The sequence below is a fragment of the Coffea eugenioides genome, chromosome 10 (assembly GCF_003713205.1).
Source record: "Coffea eugenioides isolate CCC68of chromosome 10, Ceug_1.0, whole genome shotgun sequence".
Taxonomy (NCBI): Eukaryota; Viridiplantae; Streptophyta; class Magnoliopsida; order Gentianales; family Rubiaceae; genus Coffea; species Coffea eugenioides.
The window spans coordinates 9660025-9685245 of NC_040044.1; the positions used below are offsets into that span (position 1 = coordinate 9660025).

At 33.1% G+C, this 25221-nt stretch overlaps 1 protein-coding gene and 1 pseudogene across 1 annotated transcript; both read right to left on the reverse strand.

Annotated features, from left to right (window-relative positions):
* Positions 1 to 2571: 2571 nt before the first annotated feature.
* On the reverse strand, positions 2572 to 10376 carry LOC113750376 (annotated as a pseudogene).
* Positions 10377 to 11281: 905 nt separating this feature from the next.
* On the reverse strand, positions 11282 to 15028 carry LOC113748682 (putative 12-oxophytodienoate reductase 11). Its single transcript, XM_027292205.1, has 5 exons — positions 14854 to 15028; positions 13456 to 13596; positions 13200 to 13330; positions 12699 to 12875; positions 11282 to 12133 (listed from the first exon to the last, which is right to left on the reverse strand). Exons 1-5 carry the CDS (start codon positions 14955 to 14957, stop codon positions 11541 to 11543), a joined length of 1146 nt encoding a protein of 381 aa, XP_027148006.1. The 5' UTR covers positions 14958 to 15028; the 3' UTR covers positions 11282 to 11540.
* Between the last annotated feature and the right edge of the window lie 10193 nt (positions 15029 to 25221).

Here is a 25221-nt window from a genome sequence, read left to right on the forward strand (position 1 = left end):
TTTTTTTTTTCAAAAAATCATTTCAAATAATCTCCTATCCAAATCAGTTGTTCCAAGGCTATTATGTGCTACCGTTCAGACCACACTTATATCTTTCAAGACCTTCCACTTATAAAAAAGAAAAAAGCACTTATATTTTTCATTAATGAAAGAAGCTAAAATTAGTTACCTAACAAGTTACACACCTTCATTAATGAATTGGCACATAATAACGAATTGTTAGTATAAAATGAGTTTATACTAATGGTGTATAAAAGATTTATTCAAAAAATATATGGATAAATATTTCCTACACTATTTATATATATAAACCAATGGGTTTACATGCAACGTATACAAATGTGGAACTCAAATTCAAGTTTGGATGATGTAATATGTATCTCAATGCACTAACACACGCTATTAGTGTAATGATTAATCCAAAAATATTATATCACTAATTATAAACAAAGGTTATGTTTGTCATTTTATGAAACATGTGGTCATCTTAGTAATTTACACAATAAAATGTATTAATTTACCAAATTTCAATTTCCAAAAAATATAGTGAATCAAAAGAGGAAACTACATTATTTAACTAATTTATACTTTCAAAATAATTTTTGAAATAAAATCAGAAAAAAAAAAAAGCAAAAGAGCACAGTTTTAAAGAGCTTGTACTAGTTAACGTTAAAATTTTTAAATTTAGTATTATTTAGTTTTTTCTAGGGTCAAAATAAATTTAAAAAAGTTGAAAGTTTGACTTGTTCAATTGAATCAATTGACTAATAAATTGGAAGTTCATTCAGTTCACTTATCAATCATAGTGTAAAAATATTAAGTTGAAGGGAATTAGTAGCTAAATTTTATATTATTCATCTTTATGGTTTTGCTTGTATTAGAGACTCATTTCTTTACTTCATTAAATTGTTTCTTTTATTATTCGTTCATCTTGTTCTTGACAAAACTCCCCCATCTTGGTCAATTTAGGTTATGTGTTTATTTAGTTTAATTTTGCTTTGCTTTTACTTTCAATTTTTACAATTTTGTTACTCTCACTTATATAAGCAAAATACGAATGCATAAGCTGAACTAAAGCATAGGCTGGTACACCTAAGTAACTAAAGGAGATTTGACTTTTAATTATTTCTAAAATTTCATTTTCAATATTTTCTTTAAGAGGTGGATAAAGGAAAAAAAAAAAAAAGTAAAATGTGTACAGAGAAAATGAAAATTTGATGGCAAGAAAATGCATGGTAAAAAAAGTAAAGGGGATAGAAATAAATTGGATAAGCAACAGAAAGGAAAATAAATGGAAGAATGAAAAATAAATCAAAATCCATGGGTCAAGAGTATTTGATGAAAAAACATGAAACAAGGACCTAATTGGAAAAACTGTGAGAGACAAAGTGCAACTCTACCAAAACTTCATGGGATTTACTACATGAAAAAGCCACGGAACCGAAAAAGCCACGTTGCTCAGCACATTTTCGGGACCGACATGGCATCATTCACTGACTTCGTTCTGAATCAATTGACTAATAAATTGGAAGTTCATTCAGTTCACTTATCAATCATAGTGTAAAAATATTAAGTTGAAGGGAATTAGTAGCTAAATTTTATATTATTCATCTTTATGGTTTTGCTTGTATTAGAGACTCATTTCTTTACTTCATTAAATTGTTTCTTTTATTATTCGTTCATCTTGTTCTTGACAAAACTCCCCCATCTTGGTCAATTTAGGTTATGTGTTTATTTAGTTTAATTTTGCTTTGCTTTTACTTTCAATTTTTACAATTTTGTTACTCTCACTTATATAAGCAAAATACGAATGCATAAGCTGAACTAAAGCATAGGCTGGTACACCTAAGTAACTAAAGGAGATTTGACTTTTAATTATTTCTAAAATTTCATTTTCAATATTTTCTTTAAGAGGTGGATAAAGGAAAAAAAAAAAAAAGTAAAATGTGTACAGAGAAAATGAAAATTTGATGGCAAGAAAATGCATGGTAAAAAAAGTAAAGGGGATAGAAATAAATTGGATAAGCAACAGAAAGGAAAATAAATGGAAGAATGAAAAATAAATCAAAATCCATGGGTCAAGAGTATTTGATGAAAAAACATGAAACAAGGACCTAATTGGAAAAACTGTGAGAGACAAAGTGCAACTCTACCAAAACTTCATGGGATTTACTACATGAAAAAGCCACGGAACCGAAAAAGCCACGTTGCTCAGCACATTTTCGGGACCGACATGGCATCATTCACTGACTTCGTTCTGCATCTAATGACATTTTGTGGTAAAAACCACTCTTAACATAGTATATAACTATCCTTGTTTAAATACTTTCAGTTACTTTTCAGGATGATTACTGCAAAAGCTGTTTAAGATTCCAATTCCAACAAGATCTAATCATTGCTTAGGCCAATGGTACTCATATAACAGAGAGAGAGACAGAGAAATTCATAATGCAATCGACAAATAGTAGTATCAAGTTACAATTGTACCAAATGCTTAAATTAGCAGTCCTGCAATACAAATTTCACCTAAAAAAGACCTTAACATGGTTTCAGTGGTCCTGCAATATTCCATTAATCTGCAAACGGGGAGAGCCTGATTTAACTCAACTCTATCAGCTCCTATCGCATTGGAGACAGCTTCCACGATTTCCAGAGCAAATGTGCAACGGTTCTCCAATGAGCCATTCCGTCAATTCATCTGTTCTGTCATTGATTTTGGTCTTTCAGAAACTGTTCTACAATATAACCATGAGCTCCATGGATCTCTACCCCATCAAAACCTGCAAATACGAACAGACTGCATCAGCATTCACTTATCTTCTGCTCGTTCTCCCTCCTATATCGTGTCTCTCGCATGTTTAACTGTAGTCTGCTTCTACATTAAAGATCTATAAAGATATGACCTGAATTTCCATGGCCGAGAAGTTGACTTCAAAATTTCCTAGGCACGACTTCAACATGTACTCCTAGTCAATGACCTTAGACATGCAAAATATTTTAGAACAAGAAATGCAAGCTAGGTCACCCCAACAGCAGTTTGAGATGGAAGTTTCAAGTAAGTACTATTTCAAATGTAGGAAAACAAAAGGGTTGTAATAAGAAAACAAGTAAATCAAAAACAAGAGAATTGATGATGAAGTTCTAGGAAAATTGCAAAGATACAAAATGAGGGGAATCTGATAACACTAAGTGAATTCAAGGCGTGTAATCACTTTTCTTGAAGTTTGATTGCCCCCACTATCTTGCTAATCAGGTATTGGGTAAAAACTCTAGAATACAATGAATTCGAGAAGACAACCAAATAACAAGTTCTTGGATTGTCTTGACAAGAATTAGAATGCTGAAAAATCAGTTAGTTTTTTTCTTTTATTGAAGCAGTTATTTATTTTGCTATAACACCCAGAAAAATGTTCATGTTAATAGGCATGAATTGACAGTGCCACCTTTCAGAAAATTCACATGAAAAGGTGCCAAACAAATTTGCAGAAAATTCACAGGCAATCTTTTAGAAAATTCACATGAAAAGGTGCCAAATGAATTTGCAGAAAATGACCATTATAGGGATCCAAATTCGCATCTTAATCGATTGCACACTTCAACTTTTTTCATTCGCATCTTCAACTAAGTGGGGGAATGTTGCAAATAGTTTGTAATATAATTCCAAAACTAACATCGAAGAGGTCATACATAAAAGGAAGGTAATTTTCATTTCAACTTTCTTCATAATGTTCATATATCACATATCTAAGTTAAGTCAATGGTCACTAGGTTGCTTAAACCAAGACTCAACAAAGAAAGAAATATTACACATATGGACTTTCAAAGCATTCATAAATTCACACTTAGTTTTAGCACTATACTGACCATGTGCTCATCTTAATTGATGATCATATACAAAGATTGTCCCAAACTTTGTTAGAAGCGGAATCAGTTCTATCATCATATAGGTAAACTATATTTCTAACTTTAATACATAAAGCACTAAGAAACATGTTTATTAAGAGAAGCTTCACATCCTACTCACTTGAGAGTAACAACTGGTACTATTCCTTGGAATGATCTACACCTAAATTGTAGGCTAATTCCTTAGATTATAGATGAGAAAAAGAAAAATCGGACAATTATAGGTTTGACAAGGGGGTTTTGCAAAACTATAGCTATCGTGCTGAATCAGCACGGCAGGAAGAAGTAATATATATATATATATAAAGTTAGATGTTGCTAAAAAAAAAAGCCTGCAAATCTTGTCCCTCCCGGGCTAACTTGGCCTGGCAAGGGTGATCCTTAAAAAAAAGGCAACCTAAAGCCTTTTTTATATATATAGAAAGCTGCCTCCTGTTGGGCTGTGTTTTGAAACTCGGACCGGATCAGCCGATTCAACCGGTTGAATCGGAAATCGGGAAGGCATCTGGTCCGAGTTGCTTTAAAAAACCAGGAAACAAACACTCGGTCAAAATCCGGGTTTGACCGAACCGCTTCAACCGGAATCTGAGGTCTAAAGAAGAGATGGTATGGGAACCACTTAAAAACTAAAGCCACGGGACAATGGGACATGTGTTGTACATAATTGCTGCCAAGAATTAACATCTCTGTCTTGTGTGTCGTTTCTGACCTTTGACCGTTGTTGTATTCTGAGCTTTTTTAATTTTTCCTTTTTTAAGTGTTTTACCCTTTTTGTTTTCCTTTTTTTATTCTTTTTTTTAATTACTCTCAAATCTCTTCACATAACCTACCATAAATCTCTCTCAAACAACTCCAATGGAAGATCTAAGTTCAAAAAGGGATAAAACATTAAAAAAAGAAAATAAAAATTCACCTAGAAATATTTTATTAATTTTATGATTTGACCCTTAGAGTACTAGAAAACTATTATTACACCTAAAAAGATTTTAGAACTTATAGCTATAGCCCTAAATTCTTGTATTACTTGTCAAATAAGCCCTCCAATTTGGTTCTAAACCTGTTGAATATGCACTAAATTATAAATTGTATAAATTGCTACTTAATTATACTACCTTATTTGTATTTTCTTGTAAAGTATCTTAGAAATATCAAATATATATTGAACCTGCATTTCTTAGTATTAATATATTTTTATAAAATTTACAAAATATATTAATTTTTAAAATTAAATATATTTATGACGTCATCCGGTTCTTGAGCGGGTTCGACCTCGGTCGAATCCATTGACACCTGACCCCTGATCTCGACCGAGTCGATGGCCGGTCCGAGTTTCAAAACATAGCCGCTGGGCTGAGTAAGCCCGGTAGGTGGTGATTGTTTTATAAAAAAAGTGTTAATTATACTTTGCCCCTTCAACTTGGATCTTTGTAACACTTTGTCCCCTTAAACTCCAAACATAGACACTTTATCTCTTGTGGTCAACTCTTTGATGGAGTTAAGATGAAATAATATTTTTTATGACCAAAATATCCCGATTAATTCTTAAACACATATAATAATTGTAACATAATAAATAGCTATTTCTTTAATATTTGCTAAATGTATTTAAATACAATTACATTATGCATTTTGATCTTTTTATTTAAAAGAAGTATTGCTACGAAATTGAGATAAACTCATTGAGTTGCTTAGACTTCTTTTTTATGAATTATTTAATTCATTTTATTGCTAAAAGATCAAAATGTATAGTGTAAAAAATATTATTTCATCTTAACCCATAAAAAAGTTGATTACAAGAGATATAGTGTATATGTTTGGAGTTTAGGGGGACAAAGTGTTACAAAATCCAAGTAGAAGAGAGCAAAGTATAATTAACCTTTTTTTTTATAAAACAATCACCCCTGTCGGGCTCGCTCAGCCCAATAGGAGTCAACTTTCTATATATATATATATATATATATACTCCCTCCGTCCCACTTTGATAGTCCTGTTTTCCTTTTTCGTCTGTCCCAAATTATAGTCCACTTTCCAATTGAAGATTGTAATTGTATTTTAATTTTCATAAAATACCCTTATTTAATGTAAGTTGTTGTTACTATAAATCTATCCCATTTAATGAGAGTTGATTCTTTTTTTACCATCAATTCAAGTTTCCATAAAGTTGTACTCTAATTAATGTGAGGGTATTTTAGGAAAATAGCTACCTAAATTGATTGTTCCAACAAAGTTAACTACTTTTTCTTAAACTGTGTAAAAAAAAAATCAGGACTATCAAAGTGGGACGGAGGGAGTATATATATATATAAAACCTTTAGGTTGCCATTTTTTTTTAAGGATCACCCTTGCCGGGCCAAGTCAGCCCGGCAGGGGACAAGATTTGCAGGCTTTTTTTGTTTTTTACAGCATCTAACTTTATAAAAAAAAATTGCTTCTTCCTGCCGTGCTGACAGCTGTAGTTTTGCAAAACCCCTTTGTCAGACCTACAATTGTCCGATTTTCCTTTTTTTTTCATCTATAATCTAAGGATTAGCCTAAATTGTACGGCTTACTACCACTTAAAACAATTTGTTTTTACCCTTTAAACCTTTCAAACTAGAGGTAGTACTAGAAGAAGGTTGGGTTACCATTGCTAAGTGATTTTAGTCTAAAAGTTTTAATCTCATTCCAGATATTGTCATATTTACCAACTCTCTTACTAAAGGATTGGTCAACGAATCCACTAAGTTTTTGTGTGTCCTTACAAACACAATACTAACAACATCGTTTGCAAGCATTTCTTTAATAAATGCATATCTCAAGCTTATATGTCTAGACTTGTTCAACACTCTAGACACAGTAGTTTCACTATCACAAAAGATATTATTAGAGGCATTGGTTTAGGCCAAAAATCAATTTCAATTAAAAGATCCCTTAGCCACCCAACCTCTTTACAAGTTGAAGATAACGTAATAAGTTCAGCTTTCATGGTTGAATGAGTTAACACTATTTGGTTCTTTGAAACCCATGAGATAGCTCTGCCACCAAGTAAGAATATCCAACCACTTGTAGGTTTTTGATCACTAATGCTAGTAATCCAACTAGCATCTAAAAATCCCTCAAGAACACTAGGAAAACTATTATAAAAGAGTCCAATATTCTTGATTTTTTTAAAGATAACCAAGTTCTCTACCAATGGCTTTTCAATGATCTATTCCTGAATTTTTAGTGTATCTAACAAGTCTACAAACTAATTATGAAATATATGCTCTAATGCAACTCATTGCATACATAAGACTACCAATTACACTGACATATTCCAGCTGAGCAATTTGTTTACCGGTATTTTCATATAATTTAAAGTTAGGATCAAAGGGAGTCTCAATTTCCTTCACATTTAGGTGCTGATATTTCTTTAATATCTTTTCCACATAATGTGATTGTGATAAGGCAAAACTCGGACTATGTCTCTTAACTTTAATTTCTAAGATAGTATCTATTTCATCAAGATTTTTCATCTTGAATTTAGAAGATAAATATTTCTCTTTCATCTTGAACTTAGAAGATAAATATTTCTTAGTCTCTACTACACCTTTATTCATAGTACTAACAATGAGCATATTATCCACATAAAGACAAATGATCACACCATACTCACTATTAAATTTATTATAAATGCACTAATCAGCATTATTGTACCTAAATCAAATAGAGAGTAAAATAGATTCAAATTTCTCATATCATTGTTTCGGAGCTTGTTTTAAGTCATACAAAGATTTGACTAATTTACACACTTTATATTCATTACCCAACAACATAAAGCCATCCGGTTGTTCCATATACACCTCCTAATGTAAGTCACCATTTAAAAAAGATATTTTAACATCCATTTGATGTACATAAAGGCTAAATACAGAACCTAAACCTAGAAGCACCCGAACAGAAGTAATTCTAGCTACAAGTGCATATGCATCAAAATAGTCTATTCCTTTTACCTATAACCTTTAACTACTAACCTAACTTTGTTTGATGAAAGGGTTGTAATAAGACAACAAGGAAGTCAAAAACAAAAGAATTGATGATGAAGTTCTAGAAAAAATTGCAAAGATACAAAATGAAGGGAATTTGATAACACTAAGGGAATTCAAGATGTGTAATCACTTTTATTGAAATTTGATTGTCCCCACTATCTTGCTAATCAGGTATTGGGCAAAAACTTTATGATACAATGAATTTGAGAAGACAACCAAATAACAAGTTCTTGGATTATCTTGACAAGAATTAGAATGCTGAAAAATTAGTTAGTATTTTTCTTCTATTAAAGCAGTTATTTATTTTGCTATAACACCCAGAAAAATGTTCATGTTAATAGGCATGAATTGATGGTGCAACCTTTCAGAAAATTCTAATGAAAAAGTGCCAAACGAATTTTCAGAAAATTCACGGGCAATCTCTCAGAAAATTCACATAAAAAGGTGCCAAATGAATTTGCAGAAAATGACCGTTACAGGGATCCAAATTTCGATCTTCATCGATTGCACACTTCAGCTCTTTTCATTCTGAGTTGTATTACAAACTATTTCCAACATCAAATGCATTTCTTATGTAATATCCTGAAGATTTAATGATTGTTCTATTTAAATTTTTGTCATTTTCATTTTCTTTTACTCTTCTAGCTCCCTTTCAATAATTTTACTATTCATAGTAAACAAACGATAAGGAGATCGAAAGTTTTTTAACCTGAGCTCAGTCTTTCTCTACAAAAAAGAAAAATGAAAAAAATTTTCAGTTCAGTTCGTTTTTTGTATAGCCATACCAGCTTCAATAGCATTAATTGCAGCGACTCTGAATTCATTGACAATCTCAGGAATTTCTTCTGTTCTTAGGCGTCGTGGAGGTGGATACTTATAATCATCTACGCCGTTCTTTTGAACTTTGAAAGTTAATTGCTTGTCTGTTGATGAGATTGGAGATTGTCCATTGGGCTGATAACCTGGAATAGGAAAAAAAAAAAAAAAGCATGAAACAGATAAACCAATCTTCGCCTCCCAAGCTGCACAAGTAAGAAACAAAAAATCTCAATTTTATACAACACTGCACAACAGAGGAAAAAGAATTATGAATTGCCTCCAAGACACCTCAGAGTTCTATACATGCTTGATTCCAATCGATATTTGAAGGTGCAATGCACCATCCACAGAGGTCTTGTCATGTGAGTCTTCTTTAAGATTTGTAGTCCATTTATGTGCTGGGCATCGGTCCAAGAAGAACACGGCATATAGAGGACAAAAAGTTACGAAAATTGTAACAAGATAAGAACTCACTGTAATTTGAAATCCTTCCTGCATGCCAAATCTGGCAAAAGAAGATACCACCTTTGGCATGTACTGCATCTACAATGGGTTTCCAGGCCTCAACTTGCTCCTTTGTCCAAATGCCTGGTGTAGCTGGATATCTTTTTGGTTGTAAGGGAACACTAAGTTCAGAAATTGCGCAATAACCAAAAGAAGAATATCATTGAGCGATCAAGAGTTCAAATAAGAATGCTACTGTAATTACCCACGGCCTGTTTCAGAAACTACGGTGGCTTCTGCTATGAGCAGACCTCCTTTAGTAGCTCTCTGAGAGTAGTATAAAATAGCGTGTGGCTGCGGAATATTGTCGTAAGATCTCATCCTTGTCAGAGGTGCCAAAACAATTCTGAATGGATTTACATAACCAAAATTGGTGAAAACATTAGCCTTCAAACTTTTTCTGGCATGGATCAAGCCTTGACCTTGAGTGTGACAATCAAACTTTGGGAGTTGAAAGCAACTTCCAAACAGTGAAATGCAATGTAAAAATTTGAATGTTGAAACTTGAAGCACGAGGTAAAAGTAGAAATGGGAGGAGTTGCAATCAATTTTTCATTGCTCCTCTGAGTAATTTTCAATTCTGTTTCGATCAAGCTAAGATAAATCCTTTCCATTGTCTTCTGAAAACTTTTGTTTGCATTTTCAACCATGAAGATTGAAGGCCATAGAAAAAATTGTCTTGTTCTTCCAGATTTTGTTGTTACGGTAAGGTCTTGGATCCATATAGACCACAAATATCTCTGTCATGGCACAAATATAGTTGAAGAACGTAAGCCATTTATGAAATCAATGAACAGAATTAAGTTATAATGAGGCTACTCTCTAATCTCCAATCACGAGCAATTACAACAGTTGATGCATCAAAGAGCTAATTTCCCAACTGGGATTTTCCCTCAAAAATCTTCATTTTCATCAAAAACCAGAAATTTTCAAGAGTCAATAAAAGAACATCACATTCTTGATTCTTCATAAGAGAATGAAATCTACATAAATCTTGAAAACAAAACGGAAAAACAAGAATCAAATAGATAAGTAGACAGACATATACCTATGACAGAGCTGAAAATTTCCCAATTTATATGGAGTCAGTAAAGGAATTGGTTGCTGCTGCTGTTCTGCTCCATCATCTATCTCAATTTCCATGCCTTGCTACTTGTCTCTCCACTCCTCTTCTTAGTCTTAATTTGCAGTATGCGAGCAACTAATGTGTAAATATTTATAGAGCTGGATCCAGATGCTTTGGCATTTTGCTGATATTAGCCAGCCAGTACACACCTAGGGGCTGATCATAGCCAAACTTTTACTACTAATTTTTATACGTGTATATCTGACAAACTTGGTTATTATTGTTAATTAGGGAATCGGGATCAAATAATAAGAAATGTTAGCCGGTGTATTTAATTAACAAGTGGTTCTAAACATATTAGAGAAACAAGGTTGGTGATCAATTTTCAACGGTATCTACGTTCTGTGGGTGAGAGACAAGGCCCGAAAAATTCTCATCAAAAAGGGGAAAAAAGAGGTTTAAAAGTGCTTGATCGACAACTGTTTTTTTTCCGGGTTCTTAATCATATGCATTGGTCATATTTTAAGAATATCTATTGACTAAGTTCCTGATGATGATGACTTCCACTTTCATTTGATAGAGATGTAAACTTGTTCTTATACTATTGTCTTCCCTAGTTTGTGCAACGGCTGATGGCCAGCCGTAAAGGTGGCATCTGTAGCACCGAGAACACTTTGTATAGCAAGAGCAGAGGTGCAGAGCATAAGGGGGACGGAGCAGGCTGGAAAATGGCCTACAGCCCAGATTTGACAGCAAATTTTCTCGTGAAACAGAAAATTATTCAAGTTTATGCATGGCTGCTCTATGCATAGCTGCAGGCTGACCATGCATTACACAATTCTCGTGATCCAAGTTTTATTGTAGTACTAAGTACTTTACACATATGTACCCAAGGAACTGAAAATTTGAAAACTCTAGTCTAATGAATTACTTTATTGAAACTAGTTACCATACGTTTAGGTGTAGTGGCAGGAGTTTTCTCAATTTGCAAATTCGGAAGTTATCTTTTAGGATGCAACATGAACTTCCAATTTGTGTAATATTTGGAAGCCGTGTCTATAGTTTGAGTTGAAAATAAAAAACCAAACAGACCCCAATCACAGGAAAAAGTCATCATCCAAGCTTTTCTTGAAGAAATTCTGTATATGATTTTCAGTTGTATATCTGCAGTAGAATCTGTAACGAAAAAGCCGTATGCTTTAAAATTCTGACCCAGCAATACAATGAATATTCTTTTAGAATTACGCTGTGGTTTCAAGAAATGGATAGTCAGTGTAGCCAACAACAGGATCAGGTAAGTAGAAAGTGGATCTGTTGTACTTGTTCAGAGGAGCATTTAACTCGAATCGCTTTGGCAAATCTGGATTGGCCAAGAACAATCGTCCATAAGCAACAAGATCAGCACGACTTTCAGCGACTGCTTGAATGCCATCTTTCCTATCATAACCACCAGCAACCATGAAAGTACCTTTGAATGCCTTTCTCATGGGCAAAAGACTATCGGGAGTTTCAGATTTTTCCCCAACAGTTTTCATCCTTGGCTCGACCATGTGACAGTATGCAAGTCCATATTTATTCAAAGATGCAGCCATGTAAAGACCAAGAGCATTTGGATTTGAATCTCCTGCTTGGGAGTAGCTTGCAAATGGGGAGAGCCTGATGCCAACTCTATCAGCTCCTATTGCATTTGAGACAGCTTCAATGATTTCCAGAGCAAATCTGCAACGATTCTCCAGAGAGCCTCCATATTCATCTGGTCGGTCGTTGACTTGGTCTTTCAAAAACTGTTCTATTAAATAGCCATGAGCTCCATGGATCTCAACACCATCAAATCCTGCAAAATTTAACAGGCTATATTAGCCAACGAACCATAGCGTGCTTTCCCCCAAATTTCCTTTGCTTCATAATTTGTGGAATACATAAAGTTAGAGAAAGATGTGATTGAGCTTCCTTTTCAGGATATAGTTCTCATATTCTCCATTGTCCAAAGTAACGTCAGAATAGACATTATATTTCTACTATTTAAAAAAGTGTATTTTTTATTCATAAAGTAGCAAGGCAGCACAGTTTTATAGGTAACCGATTTAGAACCTGAAGAATAGTTCCGCCCTCCAGGGCAAGCAATTCAAGCAAGCTCACTTGATCATTGTGCTCTAAGCTAGAAGGCAAATTTTTTAAATAAGTTGCAGCATCACAAGGTTTGTAGATATTTTGATCTTTTTGTGGAATAGTTAAGCTGCTTAATTAGACAATTCCTTCTTTTTTGACTCTATTTACTGCCTGTAAACCATCACAAACGAAGTATACAACTCTGTTACCAGATTTACCATTCCCCTTCAAAAAGCTACATCCAAACGTTACAGATTCAAATATATATTAATCATAACAAAAATCCTTACCAGCTTCAATAGCATTTATTGCAGCAAGCTTAAAGTCATTAACAATCTCAGGAATTTCTTCAGTCCTCAACCGGCGTGGTGGTGCAAATTCCGCAACATCAACACCATTCGCTCGAAGTTGAGGAGTTAATGGCTTGTCAGTAGATGAGATCGGAGCTTGTCTGTTGGGCTGATAACCTGTGAATGACAGTCAGATAAAGCAGATCTTAGAGGAAATACGAGGTTTTATGACTCCATAACCAATAATATGGACCATTAATAGGTCGAGACACGGCATAACAAGAAATTATATATTCTGGATTGCCTACAAGTCCAATCATTACTTCATAAAAGCTTAGTCCCAACAGAAAATCGAAACTGTAATACATCATGTGGAGTGATCTGGTCTTGTCAAGTGAATATTAAATAACAATTCATTTCTGATCTTTGAATGAATTCCACTATACATTTGACATCCAACAAGGCAGAAAATTAGGGAAAGGTAGTGACAGAAGGACTTACTATAATTTGAAACCCTTCCAACATGCCAAATTTGGCAAAAGAAGATACCACCTTTGGCGTGAACAGCATCTACGATGGGTTTCCAGGCCTCAACTTGTTCCTTTGTCCATATACCAGGTGTATCTGGATACCTACAATTGGGAGAAACATAAAACTCTTGTATAGACAGGCAAAACAATACACATACTGCCAAATGTGTAGGCATTCGTGGAATCTATGAATCAGTAAGATAGAAAGAAATACTAAAACCAATTACCCTTGAGCTGTGTCAGAAACTCCTGTAGCTTCTGCTATGAGAAGACCACCTTTGGTGGTTCTCTGAGAGTAATACAAAATGGCATGTGGCTGTGGTACATTTCCATAGGATCTTTGCCTTGTCAGAGGTGCCAAAACAATTCTGTAGGAAATCAGAAAAGAAATGGTGAACAAATTAGTTTCCAATTTCTTTCTTTCAGTTGAATTGAAGTATCAGGAGCACCGGATTCTAAATAATCCAATCCCAGCAACAAGAAAAAGATAGATGTGATTATGACATTCCAATTTAGCTAATTAAAAACTTGAAATGCTTCGTGATATTTGCCTAATTCATTGCAATACTAGATTCTTTTGCGACCCCAAAAAAAAAAAAGAAAAAGAATGGAGAAAAATGTTTTAAAGGAGATAGATATACAATGTTCACAATCTCACAAAAATCGGCTTGGCAACCAATAAAAAGGTTGCTTTTGGTCCGTTGAACAAATATAGGATAGATCCACATTTGCATAAGGGCAAGAAAGATCACTTTTATGAACTTCAAACCTCAACTTAGGGGGCACCCAGAAACAGAATCCTAATCTTTGAACCCTGTTTCAAGGAATTAAAGTGGAACCATATTCTCCACTTGAGATGCTCTGGCAAAACTTTTTACATGAATCACATAAATGTTTCAATAAAATCAAAGCTAATTGACTATCTGAAGTCTAATTGGCATCTAAAATCAGCACATATTGACCGCATAATGGAAAGAACAAATAAAATGCAACTATCCCTCTTTCTTTAGTTCTTCCTCCATTTTTTTTGGGGTTAAATATAAGACAAAGCTTCTTCTAGATTTTCAGTTCATAAACTCGGCCAAAGAAATCATAATATGTGAACACTAATTCATAGTCTCAGTCAATGTATCTAGACACATTTCAGTTGATTGATGTCCAGAGTTTCTTTCTCTTCAAAGATTTGACTTTTATAATACAAATCTTCAGGAAGAGACTAAACGGAATAGAAATAATCCAAGCCCAAGATAACTGAGAAGTGAGAATGCAACATATACTCTGATTATCCTTCAAAACAAGGCCATAAGAAATCCTTTCTTTCATTCTTTCCTTTCTTTGTCTTGAATTGGTTATACTTACAAAAATAATAAACATAGTTTTAACTAGTTCAGTAATGCACCAAGCAGAATCCCAACTGGAATTTCCCAAAAAAAAAGGCTTTTTCTTATAAACTATTAAACTCATAAAAAAAGAGAAAAACTCCAAAAAAAAAAAAAAGGAAATACAAAAACATACTATTCTCCATTACAGAATGCAATATTCTTTACAAAAAGACAAGGCCCAAAAAAAAAAAGAAAAAAAATTTCTAGCTGGAAAATAAAGAAAAAAAGAAAAAGGAAGAGTACCTATGAGAAAGCTGGAAGTTGCCCATTTTGTATGGGGTGAGTAAAGGGATGATAGACTGAGGCTGCTGTTGCTCCTGTTCTCCATTCTCAGCCTTATTTGCCATTTCTGGTAGTTACTGAAAAAGAATTTGATTGATGATCAAAAAAGGTTTCTCTTTCTGATGTCTTGAGTAGCTTGAAGTTGCACAGGTGAGAAAATGAAATGCCTCATCAATGGATATTTATAGTGTTCAAATAGAATTCACAGAGACTCAGAATCTTCTTGGCAGCAAGCTTGCGACAACCAACCTGGGTAGGGTCCAAAGATCCTTTTTTTTTTTTGGGTTTAATGTTTGAACCATAATGGTCCCAAAATCTTTTGGTCTAATTTTTAGGCCGGTTTGGTTCTCACATGGTGATCTTTGACATAATCTATTTTTTCAAACCGTAGTTTGACGTAGTCACATCTTATGAAAAATTACAACACAATGTATATATGTCAAATCTTATTTCGATTCAGACTAACTATGTGGCAAATTCAATAGTTAGTTTTGATTAATTGAACACCATCAATTGGACAAATAAAGGCCTCACAACATCAAATAAAATTTGAAGTTTATCGTGTCAAAAAATTGTAGCACATTTTATGATATGATATATATGAGATAAAAAAATGATTGAAAATTGTGTGTATGACACAAGCAAAATAAATTTTGAAATTTTTTTTGAAAATCTTGTAAACAAAACACACCTATTAATTTATTGGGCATTAGAAACTTCTGTTCACTTGAGAAACGTGATATGTTATTGTAAATTATTCAGATTTGCTAAATGATATATCCGTACTCATATTTAATAACAGAAAGATCTTTTTCTTTTTTGAGCATTGACATCTCATTTGTGCTTTTCGAATTCCTTTTTCAAAATTGCAGCGCTTAGAGAAAACAGTGCACCAAAAACCAAACCAAGGGAAAAAAACAAGAGAAAAAAAAAAAGAAGTAATAAAATGACATGACGTCATCAGTGATTCCAAAAGTCTTAAAAGTGGTCCATTCTACTCGTATTCAGCTACACGCCCATCCCGCAAATTTGGAGTCAAACAAGCCTACTAAAGAGCGTAACATCTTACATCATCGAAAGACTGGCCATGTGTGAAGTTGGGCCGCCGCAGCAGCTTCCGTATTGGATTTGGGGCGGTTGTGATTGCTGAGGCTAACAGCGCGTTTGGATTGTATTTTTCAGAGGATTTTTTGAGAAATATTACTGTAATGCTTTTTCAAGATGTGATGTATATAAAATAAAAAATAATCGAAAAATATGTAGAAGAAAATATTCATAATAGAGTTGCTTAGATTGTAAATATTTTACTTTTTTTAACCACATATATCATACAACAAAATTTCTCCAAGAGAAAAAGAAAAAAAATTAAATTGCTTACCATACAAATTTACCTTATATTTTTTTATTAGCCACATATATGATTCAACCAAGTTTCTCCTAGAGAAAAGAAAAAAGAAAAATGCTCATCATACAAATTCACCTTTTATTATCTCTTTTACTTATAATTTGATTAGTTTTGAAACTTTATTTGTTTATCTTTCATCTCTTTGGCAAAAAAAAAAAAACCTTACATCACTTTTGTCCAACCTATCGTCTCAAAAGTTGTCTTTGGTTTATATGCATATTTGAGAAAGCCTTTGGTTTAGCAAAGATGGACAAAAAATCAAAAAGGGAATGATGCTTTTACGAAATGTGACGGCAGAACCAAACCCATGGTCAGAACCTAAACAGCGATGGCTCACACAGAAGCAAATTGTATCACACCCTTTGATAGGACGGTGTCCGGCAGCAAAAGAGGAAAATCATTTAACTCACAATCAATCAAATTTTGACTTACCTTTCTCTTTCATAGTTCCTTATTATCACAATGGACATCGTCACACAGGCAGTCCAGGTTCATGCCATCCCTCAGGTCAAAACGACTTTTTGTAGGCTTTTGGTCAAAATCCACTCATTCGTAGGTGCCAGTTGCAGTAAATAATTGGTGGAACAAATAGTTTTACACATATTAAACATATGGTACTTTATAACTGTAACCTAACTAGAAGCAACCACAGCCTTGTCCCTTCAAAATATTTTTTGAAAGAAGACCCAATTATTTATAATAATACATAAGATCATTGAAGTAAACCCTTATTTCTTGTCAGCTGTAATACTTTTGTTTGAATAGGAGTTTATTTGGATGGTTTATTTGAGATAATTATTGTAGCACTTTTTGTGTTGTGATGTACGTGTGATAAAAAGGTGATTGAAATTTGTGAAACAAATTATTATTTTTTTTTTCAAATCATCTCAATCCAAACACAAATAGTGATTCTAGATCCTGTTTTATTTGGATAAAAAGGAAGCAAAAAACATTGTGAATATAAAGTTGTTTCAATAACCACATAGTTGTTCCACGTTCCTAACCATCAAGTAGTTTTAGTAGTAATATATAATCCTATATATAGTGTAGTTCTATTTCAGCATAAATAAACATATAATTGGTACATAGCATGATGCTGAAACATGCAGTATATCATGTCACCATGCTTTTACTACAGGGATTTTGCCTGTGTTGGATAAGGGCAAGACGGTTTCTTTTCTACAATATCTTATTGTTGCTCTATTAATTCAGCCTTAATAATTATTAGCTCATCTTGCATGCTTGTGTCTTCAAGGCAAGGCCTCCTTTTGTTTTAGCTGGTGATCGAGATAATTTGCTGTAGCAATGGAGGACTGAGCAACTAATTTGAGCACCATCTTTGCTGTTGAAGAATTGGTCCTTGTTACTTGATTGCTAGCATGATACAGCAGAGGCGTCAACGTGGGCAACAACATTTTATGCAAGATCCTGATGCTTGATTGGATCTCAATGTCTGTAGACTTAGACTTACGCTGTAATTTTGGATCTCAATATCTGTCAAATAAAATTGAAAGCCAAATAGGGATTCATGAAGCTGAACCTATGGCAATAAATCAATGTAAGGATATACTCACAAATAAAACTGCAAAGTAGAACAGACTTTTTGTATCAAACTAAGAAAAACAACGTTTTACTTTGGATGTCAAAGATCTTTGTCTTGTCTCTCAGATTAGGAGTTTTTGTTTTTGTAAACTCAAACAATGCATTCATAGATGTTTGGATACTGTATGAGTTCGGAGGTGCTAGAAAAAAAACACTAATGGCACTCAAGCTTTGTCGAATTATGAAGATGTAGTACCTTAGCAACTATTTCCATTCCCACCTAAGAATAATTTCTCTCCTATAAATTGTTTCCTTCATGGTTTGAGTTACATCAAACTCAGCAAACATTACAGGAACTTTGCGACACACTTCTATATTAATTCACAGTGTTTGGATTGTAAATTATTTGAGATATTTTTACTGTAACATTTTTTTTGATACGATGTATGTGAGATAAAAAGATAATTGAAAAATGCCTTCTTCTTTCCCCCTCTTGAGCAAACTAAAACTAAAAGTCTAAACTAAAGACCAAATAGTCTGTGTAAAGTAAAAATAAAAGTATAAGCACGACATTCAGTTCCTAACATAGTATCTAAATAAAAATAATACATAAATGGTTTGTAACTTCCCAATGGAATGCAGAAAACCTCCCATTGAAAAGTTGACAAACAAAAGCAAAACTTTTAACATAATAAACAAAGTAAAATACCAACAGAGAGCACATCAAGTTTTATGACAAACCTTACGAAAGGAGAGCCAACTTGAAGGAGCAAAACACACAGAGGCTATAAATAAGATGCCAATCTTGTCCTCAAAAAAAAATTAAAGAGAGAAATATCAGACATACAGAGGATAAGGAGACCAAAAAATGAAAAAAAAAAAAAAAAAGGAGCAAAGTCTATAGAATATGTAAAAGCTTAAGTCCATGATTTGCAGCATGCAATTGAAGTAAAAGAAGAAGTAAAAGGAAAAGAAGCACACCAGAGAAACAAATGGCAAGAACAACAGAGTAAAAGGTCAATTTTTTGTACGTTTCTCTTTTAAGCCCAAAAGAAACTAAGCAAGAAAACTAACATTATTCCATCTTGATCTAGTGAGATGATTAATGGTCAATTCAGGGCTACTATTAATTTCTGCTGGTCATTATGCGAACACACCAAAAAAAAGTGAGAAACATCGATACGTATTAGAGAGAGAGAGAGAGAGAGAGAGAGGGAGCCAAAACTCAAAATGGAATAATATGCAAAAAATACAAACTAAGCTAGAGGAAAACTTAAGTTGATGATTTTCACTAATAAAAAGAAAATATAGGGAAAAAAGAAAGAGCTATACCAGAGTGAAAAAAGGGTATGAGCTAATCCTATCTATCAATTTATCCATCACCAAACCTAAGATACAGAAAGACAACAATGTTAGTGTGATTAATTATGAAAAGAAACAACTAAGAAATAAGGGTTGAAAGTAATAGCGGTGAGAGAGAGAAATAACGTGAGGTAGGTTTTCTGTGCATCGTGTTGTGGCTTTGAGAGGAGAGTTATTTTTTTTTAGGACTAAATTTGACAAACCGAAGAAAACGAGGAGGAAAGAATACAACTTAAATAAAGGAAGTTGCCACTTGTCAAAAGAAGAGACAGCCACTTTTCAAGAAAAGAAGCTGCTACCGTGAAACCAATATCTTCTTATTTTACTTGAGGGATGAGGGATTGTTAACCAGCGCATCTTAATCCCTAATAATGTGATCCTACCCATAATCCATATTCTATAAATTTCACTTGCTAATTGGGTTTTAGTTTCTAGTTTCTAAAGAACTAACTAAGCATTAAGTAACAGCACAAACAAGAATGCAAAGTCACGAAAAGAAAGGACTGCAACATATTGTTTTACTGCTGAATCAGCTAGCTGCTACAATGAAATAAGAGGTCTACAATGTGATATTTCTGAACTTCCTTCCGCAGAAAGTTAAAATACATGATTTGTCATGCCCTTGGTCCACACGTGTCAGTCACATGACATTCACTTCATTCTCAAGTCCGGCTCAAAAATACAAAACAACATTAAACTAGAATAAAATTAAGAAAATGCTGAATAGAATAACTAAATATAGTGCGGTACAAATCTCAAATGGATGGTAGTCTACGAGTATCCAATAAATTTGTACATTTATTTTCCAGACGAAACAAAGTGAAAAATATTAAATAAAATTAATAGCCAAAAGCAGCTAGACTCTAATTTCTATCCACTTAGAGCTAATAAAAATCATCCTTAGGGTTTTCAACGTAAACCAATTCATACTCTTTAGAATTTACAAAAATGGAAAAAATAGGTTGAGCAATAGGTAGCGTTTACTCTTCTGTTGGACCATGCAACCATAGCTTACATATACATGCATATATATCAAATTATTTGCACACAATTCACATGCATAATTATTGAAAATATATTATTCGTAAAACAGTCAATAATAATGAGTGACACAGCAACTTGTAAACATCCTATACATAACCGTATATGAAAGCCATATAGTTATAAATCATTTCATATCAACTCATAACAAGTACATGCAATGACTGACTTATGAGTACTCAACTTAGAAATTAAACTCTTTTTAGGTGAGCGACCGATAGGTTTCATGACTACAGATTGGTCTTATTATATACATAGGTCAATCGGCTGGACTTTATACCGAACTACTATGACAGTTAATCGGCCAGGTGAGTGTTTTCTATTCTAATTTGTTTAAATAGTTTTAGTTATTTTTTAGGATGATTATTGTGAAAGCTGCTTAAGATTCCAATTCCAACAAGATCTAATCATTGCTTTGGCCAATGGGACTCACATTGTTGGATATTTTAATAAAAGAATGTTTATTTTGAAATCAAATATAATAAATTACAAATTCTTCAATGAATTTTTGGCTACAAATTCATTCATTCAAAAGTGTAACTTATGTTTTTAAAGTGAGATTTATGGTTTGTGTAGACACAAAATTTTGTTGATAGATCATTTCATTTATTTATATTCATTTTTATTTATTTCCATTGTTATTTTTATTTTTATTTTTCTAAGAAAAATCATTCTATCTCATTTGACTTTATTTGATTGGTTTTGTAGGAAAAGCAAAAAGGGAAAGGAAGAAAAGAAAAAAAAAAAAAAGAAAGAGAAAAAACATTTTTCTAAAAAAAAAATATTTTTTCTGCTCCGCACGCACGTTATACCTTCTTCTCCCTCGCATTTTCGTACCAGAAACAAGGCAACAGTACAGAAAATTGCAGCTGGAATTTTGATTCGATTTTTCTTCCTTTTCTTTTTCCCCAAGATTACTAGTACAAAGGCCACTTCACCAACCAAATTCTTATCAAGAAAACTTCTTGAAAAAGCCAGCGAATCTCCAAAAAATAAGCATCAAAAGAGGGTTTTCATCTCAAACCTTGATGGGAGGGTTTTGGGGGGTTCCATCTCATTTAAATAGAAAAGACATGCAACCTTAAGAGGGGGGGTGAGGAAAAATAGCAGGAAAAGAAAGAGAAAAGAAAGAAAGGAAAATAGAGAAGGAAAAAGAGATTTCTGCAAAAAAAAATTTACAGAAAATAGTTGACCTTTGGGCCTCCTTTCGACCAAGATTTCTCTTTCAATATAGCTTTATTTGAGAATATTTTAATTTCTCCACAATCTAGGGAGTGAGGAGATTAAGTTTCATTTAGAAATGTTTTGCAAACAACGACTGGAAAGCCCTCGAATCTGACCCTAAAGTTGCTAGTTCGGCTTCACTGGCGCATGTCCGAAACTTCAGCAAATCTGCCACATCTGCTCCTTTCACGTGTTTTCTCGTTCTGATTTGACCCAAAAAGCTTCATCGGGTATTTCCCAACTTCTCCTTGTTTGATTCGACTTTCATGGAAGAGATTTAAAGGTGTTCATGAGAGTTTGTGTTCAAAAAACTTTGATCCATATTTTTCTATGATTATGTAGTTTTTAGCCCTTGTTGGATATTTGTTTGGGTTCAAAATGACATGAACTTCGTGTATATGTAAAGATCCGCGCTTAAAGGCTTGAAAAATGGGTTCTGGCGAGTTCCGGCCACTTTGGCCGGAATTTTTCCAGTTTCTGATGGTTGACTCACCGGAAAATTCAAACTCGCTAGAAGCTCTTCATTCCTTTTCTTTCCATTTTACTCCGATTTTTCCTTATTTTGTTTTATATGGTTTGATCTATCTTGGGCCAAAAAGGGCTAATAACATTTTTTTCTGGGTCGAAAATTTGGGTCGAGACTTGGGTTTTTGTTGGGGTTTACACCTGGGCCTCGGAATTCAAGCCCAACCCTTGTCATCAGACCTATTTTAATAAAATTAGTGAGCTATTTTATTATTCTTTCAGTTTTTTTCTTTGGGCCGAAGAGGATTCCCAAGAAATAAGAAAATGGCCCAAAGGCCTTAGAAACCAGAAAAGAAATTTGCAATCTGGTCCTTTTTTTTGCATAATTTCACTGTGACGCTAAAAACTTTGGATTTCTTTCAATTAGTTTTCTAATTTAATTACATTTTGGTCCCTGAACTGTATCTTTTGTTCAATTTCATCTCCTAATGTTTTAGAAATTATAATTTGACTCCAAAAACTTTTCAATTTTTGTAATTGAGTCTCTGACAGCTTTGATTTCTTAAGTACAATTGTTTATCTCATTTAATTATTAATCATGTTTCATTTAGATGCACTTAATTGATGATTTTTTTAGGATTTTATGTTTATTCATATTTCTTTGAAATAATGGAGTAAATTTTGCAACATGTTTACATTTTCTTTTAAATTGTTAAATAAATTGGTGCATTGACTATTGTGTTGGTTTTGAAGTATAAATAGGGCAAATCCTACCTCATTTAACCACAATTTCAAGGGAGGCACATTCTGTTATTATTTTAAATTCTTTTATGTGTTCCTATGTATTTTTTATGTGTGATTGCATATTTTGAATGCTTTTTCTTTCATTTACTCATTTTTATTCATTTTAAGTGTTTATTTATTTTATTTAATTTTTGATGATTATTTGGGAGGCATTTAAATGCCAAATTGTAATAGATAAGTACCTAAGAAATGTAATTAGTTAGATAAATATAATAGATATGTTTATTATTTCCAAAAATTTTCTTTCTAAATTGTAGTTAGGGTCCCCAATGTAATAGTTAGTTTTTATTTGCTTGTATGCTTGTGTGTTTATGTGTTTATTCGCTTTTTTTAGCATTTTACATCTAGATATTATGTCTATGTGTTATGTACTCTATGTGATTTATGTGTTTATTTACTTTAATTATGCTTTATATGATTTATTTATTTATAATAAATGCATGACGTCATCACACTAGTCCATGTTAGTTGCGGCATTTCTGCCCGATTTCTTACTAGTCTAACGCTAGTGAGAACTTGTAGAAATGAGTTAGTCTAATGATAGACCCTTTAGATCGTTTTCGCTCTAGATTCATCTATTGTGTGACATTTATTATATCTCATGCATTTTTTTCTACTTTTAGGTTATTTTCATTCGCATGATATTTTCCCTACTATTATTCCCTTACCCTCTATATATTTGAATCATATCATTTAGAATTACATCTCATCTTAGGAAATTAGAAATAAACTAATTCATTTGCTTGACCAGATTACAAGAGTTGCCCTCCAAATATGGGAAATGAATGAGTATGACTTCATAACCTTAACACGCTTCATCACCTCTATAAGAAAAAAAATTGAGTCACGAATTTTAGTTTCTCATACCCGTCATGTTACACTCCCCTCTTCTAGGTCACGTATATTTACTTATGATCACCTTTTTGAGTCTCATCTTTTACATTTTTTGTGATCTCTTTTAAGAATCATTTTTGGGTATCACAATTAATATGATTTACATCAATTAAATTTTGAAGAGACATTTCAGCACTCCTGATATCCTTTAAGTCTAGATTTACATTCATATAGAAACATCCAAATGTGATAAATTTTATAGGTTAGATTAGAAATTTTTTGACTAAATCTTACAACTAACTTTGGTTAGGTTGAAAGTGTGCCTTAGATTTGAGTCTATTAAATCTTTGTCTTCCCTTTTTTCAACCGTGACTCCCGAACTCTTTTCTCTTATGTTCAAAGATCTGGAGTCGTCTAAAAGGGGTTTTATTTATTTTTTATTTAAAAAAATATATTTTTTGGGTGATTTGGTACATCTAAATTCAATACCAAATGACGACTCCTATTTTTCTTAAAAACCCCTTTTTAGATTAAATTTTGGGCCCAAACCGTTGCATTTTCTATGTCCCATTTTAGGCCTTTTTTTTCTTTCTTTATTTTCTAAAAATCAAAAACTCATTTTTTTAAAACACCATTTTCTAACGCCATTTCTCTTTTATATTTATTTATTTTTCAAAAAATGGGGCACGACAGTTTGAATTGTGTAACCTATATAATGATTAGATTTATGAATTCATTTAGTGAATTTTTACCATTATACAATAAATTTAGACCTTTTCAATTTGTAGCTGAACTATAACGTGCTAATTCCTCTTAATGTTAGCATTTTAATACTCATAATTTCTCAACCTATAAATAGAAGTTTCTATCAACCAACTCTTGCATATACTTTGCTATCTCTCGGCTATCTTTTATTTTTCTTTCTTTCACTGCTATTGAAGCTTATAGGGAAAAGAACGGTGTTTTGTGAGATTTCTGTCTTATTTCAATAGTATAGATTGGAGTAGATTACAGTGAGAAAAAGGTTGGACTGTTATCCTGGAGACAACGTTCTGAGACCTACTATACCGGAAAATACTCCATAGGGGCACGAATCATTTTAAAGAGAATGACCTAATCCGCGCCTTAACCTACGCCAAACTAACTTTATGGTACAAATTATTTGCATTTTTTAATGGGAAAGAATGCACTTTTCATCCTCAAAGTTTGGATGGTTGACCAATTTCATCCTCAAAGTTTCACCCTAAACACATTTCATCCTCAAAGTTTCGTAATTTTGGCCAATTAAGGACAATTGACGGGAAATGGAGGACAAATTAAATATTGGGACCGAACTTTGCAAGTGCGAAGCATGATCCGTCAGATCCAACTTAATACCCAACATAACTAGGTCAAACCGAATGGAGCTACTTTTTCTAACGGACGAAAATTTGAAAAATAGTAAAAGGAAAAAAACTCCAGTCTTCTCCTTCTTTCTTCTCCATTCTTCAGACCTAAAAGTTTTTTTGGCCAATCGTTTCATCCACTTTTCGAGCATCTGCTGGCAAGAAGGAGGGCATAGACGGCATTCGTGGAGCATTTTAGGTGAAGAAAAAAATGGCATTGCGGAAAAAAGAGCTCCACATTTGTCCACCCCCAAATTACGGTATTTA